General features: G+C 43.3%; 1 protein-coding gene across 4 annotated transcripts in view; it reads left to right on the plus strand.

Annotated features, from left to right (window-relative positions):
- XPO5 (exportin 5) overlaps positions 1-19835 on the plus strand; it is a 58579-nt gene that overhangs the window by 22355 nt on the left and 16389 nt on the right. For all 4 annotated transcript variants that reach the window (XR_013813973.1, XM_079780377.1, XM_079780375.1 and 1 more), the window contains 7 exons: positions 1143-1261; positions 6785-6940; positions 8648-8689; positions 9010-9099; positions 11164-11363; positions 12523-12622; positions 14348-14529. Coding sequence is in view for 3 of the 4 variants with exons in the window: in XM_079780377.1 (XP_079636503.1) it covers positions 1143-1261; positions 6785-6940; positions 8648-8689; positions 9010-9099; positions 11164-11363; positions 12523-12622; positions 14348-14529 (889 nt within the window). In the remaining variant the exon portion in view is untranslated. The remainder of the gene's footprint in view (positions 1-1142; positions 1262-6784; positions 6941-8647; positions 8690-9009; positions 9100-11163; positions 11364-12522; positions 12623-14347; positions 14530-19835) is intronic.

Genomic DNA, 19835 nt, shown 5'->3' on the forward strand with positions numbered 1-19835 from the left:
GAGTGATGTGGCTTGATGATACTTGTGAACTTGGAGGGTGGCACAGTTCTCTAGCCATAGCCCTTGCATTGATCTGAGGCTACTGCATGTGAAGCAGTATTTTTTTTATTTTATGTCAGTTCTTTGTAGGAAGGATTATTTATGGTCTTAAGTATCTTAATTATTTAGATTCCCATGGACAGATTATAAAGAGAGAACTTAATATTTATCAATTGCCTCTAATTGGTCAAGCACTGTTTTTTTGTATGTTTGTTTTTTAATCCTCAACCAAGGATATTATTCCACTGATTTTTAGATAGAGGGAAAGACAGAGAAATATTGATATGAGGGAAACATCGATTGGTTGCCTCCTGCACTTGCCCTGACCAGGGCCCGGGCCAGAGAGGAGCCTGCAACCAAGGTACATGCCCTTGACTCGAATTGAACCTGGAACCCAGTGGCCTGCAGGCCGAAGCTCTATCCACTGAGCAAAACCGGCTAGGGCTGTTCTTGATGCTTATATCTATACTATTGACCCAGTGCACAGATTCATGCACATTGAAAGGAAATTAATTAGAAGGTGGCCGGCGGGGCGGGACTGGGCGAGACAGGGTGAGACAGACTGGACACACCCTGGAGCCAATCTCCCTTGGTCCCTCCCCTGCCTGCCGCACCTGGGACATCTGCAGAGTGAGCAGGTTCCCTTCAGCAGGTGGAGTCCCTCAGCCTGGCCTGCGGGGATTGGGCTGAAACCAGCTCTCTGACATCCCCTGAGGGGTCCTGGAGTGCGAGAGGGCACTCTGCAAAGTTGCTGCATTGAGCTTCTACCCCTTGGTGGTCAGTGTGCGTCATACCTGTCAGCCAGTCAGCCAGTCAGTCGGTTGCTTAGCCTTTCATATATATAGTTTCTTATTCAGTACTCAAAATGGTTTTCTAGATAAGGCTCCTAGAGCTCAATTCAGACAGCTCATTGTAAGCAGAATAGGAATTCCTTTTTCTTTTCTTTTTTTTTCTAGACTGAGGAGTTAGATTATTCTGTTCCTTCAACTGGGAAATTACCAAGTAGTCTCTAAGGCCTCATTGCCTTTGTGTCTTCTATGATCCTACCTAGTGTTGGGGTGTGTGTGTGTGTGTGTGTGTTTTAAAACCCTGTTTTCCTATAGCTGGAATTGGGGAAGGCGGCCTCTGCTCCATCTTCTCACCTTCATTTGTGCACTGGGAAGCCATGACCTTTTTTTTGGAAAGTGTGATCAACCAGATGTTTCGAACACTAGATAAAGACGTAAGTAACTGTTTCCCATGCTGATTGTGTAATGATTTGGATCTTTGTAAAACTGGCAGAGGGATAGGAAAGTCTATGGATGTGTATCTCACAGAAGAGGAAACAGATTCAGGAAGGTTAAATAACACTCAAATTCAAGTGGCTAGTATATAGCAGAGCTGACTCAGGTCTCTCTGACTCTAAGCTCTACAATGTTTAGTATTCATTTGAAGGGGATAATATGAGCCTGATACTACAGTGAACCACAGGTAGGAAAATCTTGAGATATTCAAACCTTGAATTGGAAAATCTTGAGATATTTGCCATTAAGCATCTTTTTCAATTTATGGCAGGTAGACCAGAATATTCAAGTTTGAGGGTCATTGTCTCTCTTCTCTGAATATTTTTTTTAAATTTTTATTTATTGATTTGAAAGAGAGAGAGAGAGGCATTAATTTGTTTTTCCACTTATTTGTGCATTCATTGGTTGCTTCTTGTATTTGCCCTGACTGGGGATAGAACCCAAACCTTGGCATATTGGGACGATGCTCTAATCAACTGAGCTCCCTGGCCAGGGCCAGATCTTGTTTTTCTATACTTCATATCACCTATCACTCTTCTCTTATAACATTACCTTATTAGATTAAAATGATTTGACCACTCATTTGGCAGTAATTATGTTTTAGTGTATTCTAGGTTAGTTATAGAAAGAATCTTGAAGAAAGGGGGATATAGTGTGTGTGATTTTTGTGGTTTTTATTTTTTTTATTTTTTTATTTTTTTATTAAGGTATTATATGTGTACATATCTTACCGTTGCCCCCACCCCCCACCTTTTGTGGGTTTTTTAGTGTGTGGTTTTTTTTTTTTTACAAGTGGCATATTAACAAATTAGATCTTAGGGTCATCTGCGTTTTGTTGTTGTTGTTGTTGTTTTGGGTTTTTTTAATATATTTTATTGATTTTTACAGAGCGGAAGGGAGAGGGATAGAGAGTTAGAAACATCGATGAGAGAGAAACATCAATCAGCTGCCTCCTGCACAGCCCCCACTGGGGATGTGCCCACAGCCAAGGCACATGCCCTTGACCGGAATCAAACCCGGGACCCTTGAGTCGGCAGGCCGACGCTCTATCCACTGAGCCAAACTGGGTAGGGCAGGGTCATTTGTTTTTATATTGATTCACTTCAGTTTGAAATGATAGCATTCTGAGTTTGTTCTAAAATATAGATGGGAACCCTACTAAGATCCTGTATTTTTCACTGTTAGTCCTTTTTCAAGTTAGTTGGGACCTATGTATTAGTAAGTGTGGCAAATCAAGAAAGCCCTTTATTAAATCAAGGGAAATGGCCCTGCTGTTTTCTTTCCTGGCATTTAAATATATATATATATATATATATATATATATATATTATTGATTTCAGAGAAGAAGGGAGAGGGAGGGAGAGATAGAAACATCAGTGATGAGGGAGAATCATTGACCAGCTGCCTCCTGCACGCCCCCTACTGGGGATCAAGCCCGCAACCCGGGCATGTGCCCTTGATGAATCTAACCTGGGACCCTTCAGTCCACGGGCCAACACTTTATCCACTGAGCCAAGCTGGCTAGGGCACCTAGCATTTAAGTTAGACACCTTGAAATGGATCCAGATGTATGGGTATGATCCTGCTTGAAGGTTAGGGTTTGTCAAGTACTTGTTTTTAAGGTGTATGAAAGGACTGGCAGTATTGGGGGAGAGAGGAGTACCTGGTTGGTTGTATGTTGGATTTTACAGTAAGTTCTTGAATATGCTGGTATTTAGTCAAAATACCAAATACTAGTTGGTTAAAAAATACAAAAAAGGTTTGGAATGTATATACAAGAAAGATATGGGCTAGAGACAAAGCGTAGGTAACAATTAGAAATTTGGTAGGATTCATAACCAGTGGTGGGGAGAAAAACAAATGGCACTAAATTCTTTTTTCCTCAGGAGAATCCTAGATGGTAGTATTTAGGTTTGTTAATGACATAAAGTAAACCTGAGTCTAAGACCAAAATCAAATGGGTAAGAAGAAGCATTCCTAATCAAGAGAGATGAGTGTTTGAAAATATTAAATTATTCATCTACTTGTTAATGAAGCTATAATACATTGTATGTCCCAGGAGCGTGCCAGTCCCAGATCTGAGCTTGTTACATTCCCATTCACTGCTATCAATTTTAGACTTGGAAGAGTATTTATTATCTAAGTCTAGGGATTTTGCTCTTTTTCTGCCCTCAATCCCCACTCTGGGTCAGTCAGAGCAGATCAGCTTTTATCATGTGAAAGAATTTAACCAAGAGCTTCTTTGAAAAACTATTCATCTTGTCCGTAGTGGCATTAGCTAGGCTTGTATTTTTAGTAGTATAGATCCAAGTACATTGGGTAGAGCCTTTTAGCAGCTTTAGCAGTGAATTAATGTAAGGAAGAGCTTTGGGGGCGGGCGGGGAGTGGGATCACATTTGGAAGATGAGGATTGATTTGCCTCAGATAATAAAATATAAAGCTACTGTATTTTTTTTTTTTAATGCTACAGTGTTTTAAAGCAGTGTAGAACTGGCATTAGACACAGCTTATTTGAACAAAATAGCCCAGAAACAACCTGAAGCATATACAAGAAATGAGAGGTATTGGTCATTTAATAATTAGCATTAGGCCCTGGTGGGGTTTGCTCAGTGGTTAGAGCGTCGGCCCACCGATTGAAGGATCATGGATTCGATTTCCAGCCACGGGCATGGTGTGTGTCTCTCATGTCGATGTTTCTCCCCCCCCCCCCCCCCCCCACACACACACACACACACACTCTCTCTAAAATATCATTGGAAAAGATATCCTCAGGTGAGGATTAACAACAACAACAAAAATAGTAATTAGCATTAGGGAAAATTAACTGTTTAGGGAAAGGTCCCTAAAAGTTGAAAAAGTAATGAAAAAAAAATGGATGGCTTTAACTGCATATGTTTTTTAATCCTCTCTAATAAAATGGTAATATGCAAATTAACCATCACTCTGCTACATAAGCCACACCCACCAGCCAAGCCACGCCCACCAGCCAATCAGGGTGAGTATGCAAATTAACCCCAATCCAAGATGGCTACAGCCACAGAGAGCAAGGTTTCCCAGGTAACAGAGTAAGCCAAGCTTTCCATAGCCGTTGCAGGCCTAAGCCTCCACTCAAGCTACAAAGTTTCAATTATAGAAGGTAAACAAATTCAAACAAATGGCGGCAGAATGGAGCTTGAGAGAGCAGACCAGGGTTGCCGGCGGCAACAGGGGAAGCAAAGCTTTCCGCACACCCTGGCCGGGCCCACCCGCTTAAGGCAACAAAGTTTCAATTGTAGAAGGTGAATTAACTGCCACAGAAATGGCTGCCGGAGCCCCAGGCTTGGCACTGCTCCAGGCTACAAAGTTTCAATTGTAGAAGGAAAATAAATTCCAGATACCAGGGCCTCCCCTTGGGTTGCCAGGGGGCGTGGCCGGCCTGCAAACCACCACAGGCCCCTCGCTCAGGCTGCCCCACGCCCCAAGGGAACCCCCACCCTTATCTGTGACACCCTTCAGGGCAAACCAGCTGGCCCCCACCCGTGCACCAGGCCTCTATCCTATCTAATAGAAGAATAATATACAGATTGATCATCACTGCAACACACAATATAGCTGCCCCCATGTGGTCAAAGATCCTGCCCCCATGTGGACACCCGGCATGGTTGGGAGGCACCCGGCCTGCAAGGGAGGGCAGTTGTGAGGGACCAGGCCTGCAAGGGAGAGCAGTTGAGAGGGACCAGGCTTGCAAGGGAGGGCAGTTGGAGGTGATCAACCCTGCAGGAGAGGGCAGTTAGGGGTGACCAGGCTGGCAGAGGAGGGAAGTTGGGGGCAAACAGGCTGGCAGGGGAGCAGTTAAGCATCAACCAGGCTGGCAGCAGAGTGGTTAGGGGGTGATCAGGCTGGCAGGCAGAAGTGGTTAGGGGCAATCAGGAAGGCAGGCAGGCAAGCAGTTGGGAGCCAGCAGTCCTGGATTGTGAGAGGGATGTCCGACTGCCCGTTTAGGCCCGATCCTGGTGGGATCGGGCCTAAACGGGCAGTCGGACATCCCTCCAGGAGTCCCAGATTGGAGAGGGTACAGGCTGGGCTGAGGGACAACCCCCTGCCGTGCACGAATTTCGTGCACCGGGCTTCTAGTTTACAAAATAAATGTTTAAAAGGCAAACTGGGATTAGTTTCTGCAATAAATATGGATGGGATTGATATCCTTACTTTATAAAGCTTATCTCAAACATCACTAATAGAATATAACTGGTATCACTTTGGAGAATAATTTGGCAATATATTGTATAGACTAGATTGTAATAGAGCAGTGAAAATGAACTAGGCTTATACGATGAATAAAGATGATTCTCATAAACATAATGTTGACCCAAAACAGCAAGCCACAAAAGTGAATACATTTGAGGTAAAAGTATACAAAAATGAAGGAGTCTATGAATTTATGAACACCAAATTCAGGATGGTGGCCACCTCTGTGACTGGAAAGGAGGTTATGTGCATAGAGCAAGCACAGTATCAATAGCATCTACTTCTCTAAGTAGTTGTATGGAGGGTCATTAAAGAGTTATACCATTTTAAAGGTCTGGAATATTTAACAACAAGCTTTTTGTATAGGTTGATAACACTAGAATCCAATGGAGAAATAGACAATAGGTATGATCAGATAATATACAGAGGAGAAACTAAAGTAGTTAATAAATATGGAAAAAATCAACCTCATTAGTAATTGAAAAAATGCAAATTAAATAAACTTTTGTTTTTCCTAAATAAATACAAGTTTTAGGGAACAAATTCATTGCTAACTGAGAAAATGGTAAGAAGGACACATTAATGGATCAAGAATCAATTGATAAAACCTGTAAAGAAGGAAAGCAGCTTGACTTACATATATTCGTAACTTTTGACCCAATGATTCCAGCCACCCCCAAAAGTCTCTTATTCAAGAGGAATAATTGATAATGTAGCCAACATTTTTTTTGCAAAGATATATATTAGCATTATATACAATGGTGAAGAACTAGAAATATTCTAAATTTCTAATAGTAGGAGATGCTATATCTTTAAGATAGTACATGGTGGCATATATGAAATTTTTCTTTTTTTTTAAATCCCCACCCAAGGATATTATTCCACTGATTTTTAGAGAGAGGGAAGACAGAAGCATTGATGAGAGAAACACATCAATTGGTTGCCTTCTGCATGCACCCTGACCAAGGCCCGGGCCAGGGAGGAGCCTGCAATCAAGGTACTTGCCCTTGACTGGAATCGAACCCACGACCCTTTGATCCACAGGCCGACGCTCTCTATCCACTGAGCCAAACCGGCTAGGGCTGAAAATTTTTAATAACATGGAGTGATGCTTTGAATTTTAAGGATTAGAAAGTAGTATACAAAACCATATGTGGCCCCTGTCTTATGTATTTATAAACTGGAGTCCAAAGGAAAAGTGGTTATCAGCTGTGTCAATCTCCTCTGTATTACAGGAAATCCCTGTTCATGATGGAATAGAGCTATTGCAGATGGTCCTGAACTTGGACACTAAGGACCCTCTCATTCTGTCTTGTGTCCTCACCGATGTCTCAGCACTCTTTCCATTTGTCACCTACAGACCAGAGTTCCTGCCCCAGGTCTTCTCTAAGGTAAACTCCATCTGCTTTGTAAACTTTATTTTGGCATTTCTAAGCTAATATATGTAATAGTTTTTGAAAGTGTGTGAGACAAGTTAATAAATAGACAGCCATTTATTCATTTATCAGATATTTACTCAGTACTTATTGTGGATCAGACACCATGCTCGTAGAAAAGCCTTATCCTTTAAGAGCGCTCTGTTTGGGAAGAAACTCATATAAACAGATGTACCTATTTGGCATTGCAATTATAGACATGTACACTGAGAAATGAAAAGAATACCTAAAGGGAGGGTTCAGAGCGTGCTTTCAGATTGAGAAGGGATTTGTGAGAGGTCAGTATGGACAGTTTTTGAGTTTCCAGTTTAGGTGACTAGGTGAGTAATGAGTGCCACCTGACGGAGAATACTGGATCAGGAGGGAGAGTAGGAGTTAGGAAGAAAAGGGAGTGAATTCTGTTTTGGAATACTATGTTTGAGGTATATGTACAATAGCTAGGTGGAGAGACCTCACAATAAATTGGCTATTTGAGGTTAAAGGTCTAGACTCTAGAAAATTTACAAGCTAGTATTAAGGCATCGTCATTATAGAAGTGTCAAGAGTAGAAGTGAAGCCCTAGGGAAGAGGAGAGGAAGAATTAGGCATGTAGCTCAAGCAAGGAACCCTGGAATGACCATCATTGGAGGAGAATGGCAAAGAATGAGAAGCCCCAAAGGGAAAAAGAAAAAAAGAAGAGAGAAAGCCAGAGAAGTGGAGAAAATATTATGTGACAAAGGCCAGTAGAACTTTAAAAAGGTGAACTCCTTTGTTGCAACAGAAATGGAGAACTGGAGAATGTCCATTAAGTTTCCAATTAGACCTTTGTTAGTGTTATTGCATCATAGTGACTAGGGCAGCAATCAGGTTGCATTGGGTTAAAGAATAAGCGGGGTCCTTGCAAGTGTGCCTCAGTTGGTTGAACATCATCCCGTGCACCAAAAGGTTGCCAGTTTCATTCCCAGTCAGGGCACATGCCTGGGTTGTGGGCTCAAGCCCTAGTAGGGGGTATGCAGAAGCAATCGATGTTTGCTCTCACATCAATGTTTCTCTCTCCCTCCCCCTTTCTCTCTCTCTTAAAATCAGTTAAAAGGTCTTTGGTGGGGGGAGGGTGAAAAAGTAAATGGGAAACCTTGGCCTGGTGGCTCAGTTGCTTGGAGTCCCGTATACCAAAAGGTTGTAGGTTTGATCCCTGGTTGGGGCACATACAAGTTGCAGGTTTGATCCCTAGTTGGGATGTGTACGGGAGGCAACAGGTCCATGTTTCTCTGTCTTCTCTTTCTCCCTTTTTCCTCTCTAAAAATTAATTTAAAACAAAAGATGTCCTCAGGTGAGGGTTAAAAAATATAAAAGTAAATGGGAAGTTAAGGTGGAGTTAGGGAAGGTTGATCACTCAAGTTTTAACAGTAGAGAAGGAAGAGGCATCATTGTAGCTGAGTGTGTGTGTGATGGCATGGATTGTTTGAGAAACTTTGTAAAATGTTTGCTGGTAAGATTGTGAATCTCAAGCCTCTCCTACTTATCTGAGAAAACAAACATCTGAAACTTTGTAATGGCAATTGAAAACCCTTTTGTTACCATATTGTAACACTTTTGGGGTTTTGTTGGAAACTTTGTAACTACTGTTTAAAACAACTTTACTCAGTTGGTACTGATGAGTGGCCTTTTTCTCCTTCCCCTTAGCTATTTTCGTCTGTCACTTTTGAAACTGTTGAAGAAAGTAAGGTAAGACCATTAATTCAACCAACAAATTCTAACTTCTTGGGAGCAAAAGTATGAATACCTAACATTTAGTCTAATAAGTAGAAGGGTTAGGTACAGGCAGGAGATGGTCATGATAAGGTCTTTTGTACTACAGATACTTTAGGGCAAACAGTAGATATGTGTATTCATGGTGACTATAAATGTGACTCTATTATACTCTCACAGTTGTAAAAAATGATTGTGAATTTGCCTCTGAAGGGAGGTATTTACATGATAATAAGCAGTATCTGTAAATTATATTATATTGAAAGTGGCTCTGTTTGTTGAATATTTCTTCCCAGGCCCCCAGAACCCGGGCAGTAAGGAATGTAAGAAGACATGCTTGTTCCTCCATCATCAAGATATGTCGAGACTACCCTCAGCTCGTGTTGGTAAGCCACTGGATTTGCTAAGTAGTCACTGAGACCTATTGAGTTCGGTTATATTTTTTTTGGTAAATTAAGTTCTGTTTATACTCACATAAATAGAAAATGAGGAACTATATCTTTGCTTAGGATAAGCATTTTTTTATTTTTTACTAGATGCCTGGTACACAAATTTGTGCACAGGTGGGGGCCAGCCAGCCCGCCCCAATCAAAGCCAATCGAGCAGGCAGGGAATTGTGGGAGGTTGGCCGGCAAGCCCTGCCCCCTGGTCAAACTCCCAGTCGAGAAGACAATTTGCATATTAGCCTTTTATTATATAGGATTTTTATTGATTTCAGAGAGGAAGGAAGAGGGAGAAAGAGATTGAAACATCAATGATGAGAATCATTGATTGGCTGCCTCCTGTACGGCCCCTACTGGGGACTGAGCCCGCAACCCAGGCATATGTCCTTGACTGGAATCCAACCCGGGACCCTTCAGTCCCCAGGTTGATGCTCTATCCACTGAGCCAAACCAGCCAGGGCAGGATAAGCATCCTATATAATAAAGAGGTAATATGCAAATTGACCATCACTCCAACACACAAGATGGCCACCATAAGATGGCCAGCAGGGGAGGGCAGTTGTGGGCGAACAGGTCTGCATGGGAGGGCAGTTGTGGGCAATCAGGCCTGCATAGGAGGGCAGTTGTGAGCAATCAGGCCTGCAGGGGAGGGCAGTTGTGGGTGATCAGGCCTGCAGGGGAGAACAGTTGAGGGGACCCAGGCTGCAGGGGAGGGCAGTTGGGGGACCAGGCCTGCAGGGGAGGGCAGTTGGGGGGGACCAGGCCTGCAGGGGAGGGTAATTGGGAGCGGCCAGGCCTGCAGGAGAGGATAGTTGGGGGGGGAACAGGCCTGTAAGGGGAAGTTGGGAGGGACAAGGCCTGCAGGGGAGGGCAGTTAGGGGTGACCGGGCCAGCAGGGGAGGGCAGTTGGGGGCAATCAGGCCAGCAGGGGAGCGGTTAGGTGTCGATCAGGCTGGCAGGGGAGTGGTTAGGGGGTGATCAGGCTGTCAGGGGAGTGGTTAGGGGTGATCAGGCTGTCAGGAAGGCGTGCAGTTGGGAGCCAGCAGTCCAGGATTGTGAGAGGGATGTCCGACTGCCCATTTAGGCCCCATCCCACCGGACATCCCTAGAGGGGTCCCAGATTGGAGAGGGTGCAGGCTGGGCTGAGGGACACACACCCCTCCTCCCGTGTGTGTACTGGGCCTCTAGTTCTTGAATAAGTGTCTTGTTCCTCTCCTACTTAGTAGAAGAGTTAAAAATGCAAACTATTCCCTCAAAATAAACAATTTTCCATATGGATAATACCAAGTTTTCCCTATCAGTGTACACCTCTTTACTGTATTGTGTGATGTTCTTAACTGCTACTGCCAAATGATGTGCCTAATCTTGAGAGAAGCCAGATGTGAACCCCGTTCTTTTTTTAAATATATTTTTATTGATTTCAGAGAGACAGGGAGGAGGAGGGAGAAATAGAAGCATCAGTGATGCAAGAGAATCATTGACTGGCTGCCTCCTTCCTGCACAACCCCTACTGGGTATCAAGCCCACAACCCAGGCCTGTGCCCTGACCAGGAATCAAATGGTGACTCCTGGTTCATAGGTCAACACAACCACAGCCACACTGGCCGGGTGAACCCAATCTTTTTTTTTTTTAGAGGGTTTTAAGAAGAAATGTATTACTATTTCAAATTACAAATTAACCAGAAATTTCTTCTCTGAACACAGAGCAGTGTGTGTGTGTGTGTGTGTGTGTGTGTGTGTGTGTAAATAAAACAAGCTGATCTTTGCAAAGATATTGTAAAAATTGATGTAGAAAAAAGACAGATTGTTTTCACAATTGCAGTATGGGAAATTGCAATTACCCCATTACTCAAGACAATCACCTCTGCCTAAATTGCCTTGCTTGCCCAGGCAAAGGAGCATTCTAGCTAAATTACTAAGGACAGTCCTATAGGCTTGACCTTCCTGAGTGACTCGCCTCTCCCTTCACCACCTCTAGTTTTTGTTTTTTCCCTTTCTGATCTGCAGCCCAATTTTGACATGCTTTATAACCACGTAAAGCAACTCCTCTCCAATGAGCTACTCCTGACACAAATGGAGAAGTGTGCCCTCATGGAAGCCCTGGTTCTCATTAGCAACCAATTCAAGAACTATGAGCGTCAGAAGTTGTTCCTAGAGGAGCTGATGGCACCAGTGGCCAGCATCTGGCTTTCTGAAGACATGCACAGGTAGAAGAGACCCTTTGCCACTGACTGTCACTGCGCTCAAGCACCCATTCTATTTTAAGAGCTATGCCCAGTCATGGGAATGTAAAGCACAGCATAGGGAATATAGTCAGTAATATTGTGCCAGTCGGGTACTAGACTTAATGGGGGGAACACTTTGTAATTAATATGAATGCCTAACCACTATGCTGTACACCTGAAACTAATACAAACTAATATTGAATGTCAACTGTAATTGACAAGAGAGAGAGAGGGAGCGCTATGTCTGGAGTGGGAGTGTAAGGGTATTGAGATGTAATGACACACACAGTCAGTGATATATGAAGGTCTCTAAAAGCAGCCTGTATTCTAATTGCTAAAAATATCCCCTTTCTAAACAGAGGTGTAGGGAGGAAAAAGAAATGAGTAAAAATGGATTATATGGACATCTCGCTTTGGCAGCATATGTACTAAAATTGGAACGATACAGAGAAGATTAGCATGGCCCCTAAAAAAAAAGAAAGAAAAGACCATCTTGCCCTGGCCGATGTAGCTTGGTTGGTTGGAGTGTCATTCCATGCACTGAAGGGTCGTAGTTTGATTCTTGGTCAGGGCATCGAACCACAGTGACATCTGATATGTCTGCGTTGCAGCACCAGCACATGTAGAGAAATGAGAACATAGTAGGAACCACATAGCCACACAGGTGCCCACATAGCATTTTCAAGCTTGTATTTTTCTAATAAGAGGAAGTTTATTTAGAAAGTTACAGAGGTAGTAGAAGTGAACCTGCTGGGTTCAGGAAACATGTTACAGAAGCACGAGAAGGGCCCTTGGAGCTTAGAGAGAAGGCAAAGATAACGGGCCTGGAGGGAAGGGAAAGGGGGCCGGGGAGGGAAAGGGGCAGGCATGAGAGAGCACACGGGGAAAGAAGAGGGGAAGGTGCCAGAGTGCTCCCAAGAGGGAGAGTGCCATCAAACTTGTATTCTTAAGTGTTGCTAATAACATTTAGAAGTGAGAAGAGAAGTTTAAACCTTCAAATGAAAGCTGACAATGTGATTAAACTCCTCTCATTATAACAACTGTTCTTTGGGGCCAAATAATCATAGCTTATTAGCTCTTGTGGAAGAAACTGTCCTTGCTTAAAGTCATGGTATAGCTTGTCTCCCCTCCCATCCTTCAGAGTGCTGTCAGATGTTGATGCATTTATTGCCTATGTGGGTGCAGATCGGAAAAGCTGTGACCCTGGCCTGGAGGAATCCTGTGGCTTAAACCGTGCACGAGTGAGTAAACCTCTGGGAATGGGAAGTTGAATTGGCCATGGGTAGGAGTAGGGGTGTTGTCATTTATATTTTTTCTATATGGGTTAGAAATCTGGGACTATTCCCTTTCCTAAGCTGCTGTTTTCTTTTGTCTTAAATTCTTTTTTTTTTTAAATACGTTTTTATTGATTTTTTGTTTGTTAATCCTCACCCAAGGATATTTTTCTTTTCTTTTTTTAAAAAAATATATTTTTATTGATTTCAGAGAGGAAGACACAGAGATAGAAACATCATTGTAAGAGAGACACATTGATTGGTTGCCTCCTGCACATGCTTTGACCAGGGCCTAGGATTGAGCCTGCAACTGAGGTACATGACCTTGACCAGAATCAAACCCACGACCCTTTAGCGCTCTATCCACTGAACCAAACCAGCCAGGGCTGGTCTTGAATTCCTGAGTTAGTTTCCACAGCAGAGCAGATGATCTTTCCTTCCTTTCTATTTTTAGTCACATGTTATTTACTGGCAATATTTTTAAAAATTTTTTTATATTTATTGATTTTAGAGAGAGAGAAAGGAAGGGAGAGAGACAGAAACAGAAACATCGATCTGCTGCCTCCCACACGTGCCCTGACCAGGGGACTGAACCCACAACCTGGGTATGTGCCTGACCAGGAATCGAACCATGACCCTTCTGTTTATGGGATGACGCTCCAGTCAACCAAGCTACACCGGCCAGAGCAAGATGGTCTTTTCTTTTCTTTTTTTTTGCGGGGGGGGGGGGGGGGGGGGGATGCTAATCTCTGTATTGTTCCAATTTTAGTATATGTGCTGCCGAAGAGAGCACAAGATGGTCTTTTCTATGAAGTCATTATTTTGGCTTTTAGGATCTCTAAATAGCTCTGAAGATTGAAAGCATAATGAAGAAGTAGGTCAGCAGGGTGAATCCTTCCTGCCATTGCTCTCTAGCATGTAAAGTCCTAAATGGGCTAACTTGCAAACCTGAGATTTTTCAGTTCTTTGCTACTCAAATAAGCATTGTTCTTGACTCCATTATGTCAAAAGTTGTATTAATTAACCTGGCAATTAATAGATTGGTTGAGAGTACTGTGAGTGGGGATTAGGGCAAAAGCTATCAAGGCTTAAGCTGAAGGGTGCTGGATCAATTCAAAAACAAGATGAAATGTTTGTTGCCTGTCTAAACACTTTCTTTTGAAGCATGTCCAAGCCACCTTCTCATTGGGGTCCTGGGAGAGGATCTCAGCCTTTGGAAGGACATCCTTAGGGAAAGGGAGTTTCTAGAGCCTACCACTGCACTTGAAGATGGCAGTGGAAGGTCTTGACCTGAAAAGAAGAGCCCTGTCCTGTTTGCTCAGTGGTTAGAATGTCAGCCTGTGAACCGAAGCGTCATGGGTTCGATTTCCCAGTCAAGTGCATGCACCTCTGTTGCAGGTTCTCTAGCCCTGGTAGAGGCACGTGCGGGAGGCAACCAGTCAATGTGTCTCTCTCATGTTGATGTTTCTCTCTCTCTTTCTTCCTCCTCCTCCCTCCCTTCCACTCTCTCTGGAAATCAGTGGAAAAAATATTCTCGGGTAAGGATTAAAAAAGAGAGGCAGGATGTTGGCAGGTGTCTTTTCCTTCTCTCAGGTCTCTGTATCACTTTTGCCATAACCTTGCAAATATCTAATAGCACTTTTGTTTTTTCTTTCCCTTTTATGTTTACCTTTCATTTTTGTTTTTCTGTAGATGAGCTTTTGTGTGTATAGCATTCTGGGTGTTGTGAAACGAACTTGCTGGCCCACTGACCTTGAAGAGGCCAAAGCTGGGGGATTTGTAGTGGGTTATTCGCCCACTGGAAATCCAATCTTTCGTAACCCCTGCACAGAACAGATTCTGAAACTTCTTGACAATTTGCTTGCCCTTGTAAGGTGAGTTGGAATAATGTTTTTACATTTTTTGTTTGTTGTTATTTTTTTACCTTAAGAACCTTAGAAAGTTGAACCTGTCTTATTTCTTCAGATCATGGTGATAGTAAATGAGGCATTAGGACTTGTTTCTTTCTGGTGTCTTTTTTTGTAGTATATATTTATGAGAGAGAGATAGAAACATTGATTTGTTGTTTCACCTATTTACACACTCATTTGTTGATGGTTGTCATGTGCTCTGACCGGGGATTGAACTTGCAACCTTGGTATATCAGGATGATGGCTCTAGCCAACTGAGCTACCCAGCCAGCATGGCCTTTATTTAAAAAAATAACATTAGTTCTGCCCTGACCAGGCGGCTCAGTTGGTTAGAGCATCGTCCTGTACATCAAAAGGTTGCAGATTTCGTCCCGATTGGGGTGCATACAGGACGCAACTGATCCATGTTTCTCTTCCCTCTCCTTCCCTCCCTTTCTCTCTCTCTCTCTCTCTCAAATCAATAAAAACATATCCTCAGGTGAGGATAAAAGAAATGATAATAACATTAGCTCACTTGCATTGTCATATATTCCAAGTGAACACATGGTGCTAATCCCAAAATGGCTTTTCTCAATTTGAACCTCCTCTGTATTCTTCTACATTTTTATACCTCATCCATACTTTTAAACTTGCTAAGTTTTATTTGCTCTAAATTTTTGCCGCTAAAGAAATTGTTCATTGGGAGCAGGACAGTTGCTTTCTGTAGTGATGCTTCTCTGGGTGGTATTCAAATGAGCAAATCTGAATTTATCAGCAATGACTCTTGATAGCAAATGGATCAAACATCCAGTGGCTGATCATGCCAAAGGAAGGTATGATACATGTTCCACCTCCCTTTCCTAGGTGTTATTTTTCAAAGCTAGGTCCTTAAGCCAGCAGCATCAGCTTGTTTGAAATGCAGAATGGGTTCCCACCACAGACATATTAAATCAGAATCTGTATTACAACAAGATTCCAAGGTGGTTCTTGTACACATTAAAGGTTCAGAATCACCGTGGCCAGTGTGGCTCAGTTGGTTTGAGTGTCGTCCCATGCACCAAAAGGTCGCTGGTTTGATTCCCGGTCAGGGCGCATGCCTGGGAAGTAGTTGTGTGGGAGGCAGTCAGTGTTTCTCTCTCTCTCTCTCCCTTTCCCTTCTTCTCTAAAATATCAGTAAAAACATGATTTCTTAATAAAGGTTCAGAATCACTGTTATAAATCACATGAGCTAATCTATTCAAATGGAAGTAGGCCAAGTCTAGGCTTGTTAGTTACTTGATGTCTGTTGGTGATTCAGAGATGCTCTCCACAGAGAAAGATAGGCTTTGGATAGAATTCAGTTTTAATTAGCCAAAGTTAACTAAATTCAATGCTTACATCTCAGTACTCCTGAGTTACAGGTTAGAGCTCTATTACAATGCTTTTTGGCCTCTGATACAGGGTGTAAGAGTGCAATCTCAACTGAGCAAAACAAATTACTCATGTCTCAGGGATGCTCTGCTGGCAACAGACAGCTTAGACCATAAACTTAAGTATCAAAGGTTTAAAGAGCTTGTTGACCGTGGTTTAAAGAGGAGTGTCTGAAAGAGTTGTCACTGTGGATGTGTCTATGGAAATAGGCAATATTTTGTTCTGATTTCAAAAGGAGAAAAGAGATTTCCGTAAAGAAGTATGGCTTGCATGTTGAGAGGGCAGTAAAATAGCCAAGGAAAGGTTTGCTTCCATACTGATGTTTTTAAAACCAAAAGGTTCTTCTTTAGCTTAGAGAAATCTGAAAGGGATGAAGTCAGATGCAACAGACTCAAAGGCCCAGCAGCCTTTTTAGGGCTGTGGCCAGAGTCCATGTGGTGAGAACCCACACCTGGAAACAGTTCGTTCTTGGTTGGACAAGGAGGCACAAGAACAGCATGCTTGTCATCTTGATGTTTTTCTCGGAGTTGAGTGCTTTTGGGAAGTCAGTCAGAATGTATTTTGAAAATGTTGACTGTAATTAAGGAGCATTTAGGTTCCTTGAGTAGTGTGCAGCTGGAGCTATTAGAGTTATGTCTTGTTTTTGTAGTAAATTTTATCTTGAAGTATAATATAAGGACAAAATATATATATATATATAATTAAAGGGCACAAATTAAGAGTGCATGTAGGTGGATTTTCACAAGATACATGCATATAATCAGCACCCAGATCAAGAAACAACCTTATCCAACAACTTTTCAAATCATTACCTGCCTCTCAAGGGTACCCCTTATTCTGACCTTTAACCTTTTGCCTGGTTGTTTTAGCTTTAATAAATGGAGTCAGAAGCATGCACTTCTTGTTGGGCTTCTCTTGCTCAATATTATGTTTGTGAGAGTCATCGTGGTATTGTACATAGTTGTGGTTTGTTCATTCTCATTGCTTGTGTGGTATTCCATTGTGTGAATATGTTGAAACTTATCCAGTTAGTGTTGATGGACTTTGGGGTAGTTTCTAGTGTTTTCTTATTACAAACAATGCTGCTAACAGTGTTAACGTTCTTGTAAATATCTTTTTTTTTTTAAATATATTTTATTGATTTTTTACAGAGAGGAAGGGAGAGGGGATAGAAAGTTAGAAACATTGATGAGAGAGAAACATCCATCAGCTGCCTCCTGCACACCTCCCAATGGGGATGTGCCCGCAACCCAGGTACATGCCCCCAACCGGAATCGAACCTGGGACCCTTCAGTCCGCAGGCCGACGCTCTATCCACTGAACCACACCGGTCAGGGCAGTTGTAAATATCTTTTGGTGTACACATAATTTCTGTTGAGTTAGAAGTAGAACCCTACACTTAAGAGTAGAATTCCTGTTTTATAAGGTATGCATATTTTGTTTACATTGATAGAACCAGGTAGTTTTCTCAAGTGGTGTATTAATTAATTTACAATTTGCATTTCCATCCGTTGGAGCTGGGAGTTTTAACTCCTTGTCAAATAGTCTGATAAGCAAAAAAGCGTCATGGGTTCAATTCTGGCCAAGAGCACGTACCTCAGTTGCAGGCTCGACCCCGGGCCCTGGTTGGGATGTGTGCGGAGGCAAACAATTGATGTGTCTCTCTCACATGGATGTTTCTCTCTCTCTGCATTCCCCTTCCTACCACTCTCTTTAAAAATCAATGGAAAAAATATCCTCAGGTGAGGATTAACAACAACAAAAAACAACAACAAAAAAAGATGTTAGAGCTGTGCTATCTACTATGTTAGCCACTAACTATTGTAATTAGCTATTGAGCACTTGAAATGTGGCTAGTTTGAATTGAGATAAGCTGTAAGTATAAAATACACACCAGATTTTGAAAACTTATTGCAAAAAAAGAGTATAAAATAGCTTGTTAATCATTTTTAATGTTAACATGTTGAAATTTTTTTTTGATGCATTGGTTTAAATAAAATATTAATTTAACCTGTTTCTTTTCCCTTTTTAAGTTTGGCTGGCTAGAAAATTTGTAGTGGTTTACATTGTATTTCTTGTTGGACAATGTTGTTTCTAGTGGGTTGGATAGAGGACAAGTAAGGGGAGCAGAACTCTAGTTCTCAAAAGGTACATTGTCATCATTATCTGTTTATAATAGCAGCTTTTCTGCTAACTTGAAATTTGTTACATTGTTTCTATATATCTTCTGTATGTTCTACTGAAATCTTTATGTGTGTGAAGGCTTATTTAGCACAGGGATTATACTCATAGCTGGTGATACTAAAAATACAGGGGTTGGCAAAAGTAGGTTTACAGTTTTAAGTACTCAAAACAGTTTATTCTTGTGGTTTCTTTTTTAAATATATTTTTATTGATTTCAGAGAAGGGAGAGGGAGAGATAGAAACATCAATGATGAGAATCATTGATTGGCTGCCTCCTGCACACCCCACACTGGAGATCGAGCCCACAACCCAGGCATGTGCCCTCGACTGGAATCAGCCCAGGACCCTTTAGTCCACAGGCCGATGCTCTATCCATTGAGCCAAACCAGCTAGGGTTATTCTTGTATTATTATTTATTAATTACTAGAGACCCGGTGCACGAAAATTTGTGCACTTGGCGGGAGGGGTCCCTCAGCCCGGCCTGCCCCCTCTCACAGTCCGGGAACCCTCAGGGGATGTCCTACTGACAGCTTGCTCCTTCCAGGGAGCGGGCCTAAGCCACAGTCTGGCCTCCCTCTGCAGGAGGCGACCAGGCAACCAGGGGAAGGCACTGCCCCCATCACCCCGCTGCTGCTGCCACTGCAGGCTGCCAAAGCTGCCAGCCCTCCTCGGCCCTCACAGCTGCTGCAGCTTTGCTGGAAGCCATCTGGTCTATCTGGTCTAATTAGCATATTATCCTCTTACTAGAGGCCCGGTGCTCGAAATTCGTGCATGGAGGTGGTGTCCCTCAGCCCAACCTGCACCCTCTCTAATCTGGGACCCCTCGAGAGATGTCCGACTGCCAGTTTAGGCCCGATCCAGGTAGGATCGGGCCTAAACTGGCAGTCGGACATCCCTCTCACAATCCAGGACTACTGGCTCCCAACTGCTCGCCTGCCTGCCTGCCTTCCTGATTGCCCCTAACCGCTTCTGCCTGCCAGTCTGATCACCCCCTAACTACTACCCTGCCAGCCTGATTGATGCCTAACTGCTCCCCTGCCAGCCTGTTTGCCCCTAACTACCCTCCCCTGCAGGCCTGGTCGCCCCTAACTGCCCTCCCCTGCAGGCCTGGTCACCCCCAACTGCCCTCCCCTGCTGGCCTGATCGCCCACAACTGCCCTCCCTTGCAGGCCTGATTCCTCCCAACTGCCCTCCCCTCCTGGCCATCTTGTGGTGGCCATCTTGTGTCCACATGGGGGCAGTCATCTTTGATCACATGGGGACAGCCATCTTGTGTGTTTGCGTGACGGTCAATTTGCATATTATTCTTTGATTAGATAGGATAGAGGCCTGGTGCACGGGTGGGGGCCGGCTGGTTTGCGCTGAAGGGTGTCCCAAATCAGGGTGGGGGTTCCCTTGGGGCGTGGGGCGGCCGGGGTGAGGGGCCTGTGGTGGTTTGCAGGCTGGCCACGCCCCCCAGCAACCTAAGCGGAGGCCCTGGTATCTGGGATTTATTCATCTTCTATAATTGAAACTTTGTAGCCTTGAGCGGAGGCCAAGGCAGGCCAGGGCAGGCGGAAAGCTTGGCTTCTTCCATTGCCAGGGAAACCCAAGCCTCCTGCTCTCTCCGTGGCCGCAGAGAGGGTTAATTTGCATACTCACTCCTGATTGGTGGGTGGGTGTGGCTTGTGGGTGTAGCAGAGGTATGTCAATTTGCA

This window comes from Cnephaeus nilssonii, assembly GCF_951640355.1.
Source record: "Cnephaeus nilssonii genome assembly, chromosome: 9".
NCBI lineage: Eukaryota > Metazoa > Chordata > Mammalia > Chiroptera > Vespertilionidae > Cnephaeus > Cnephaeus nilssonii.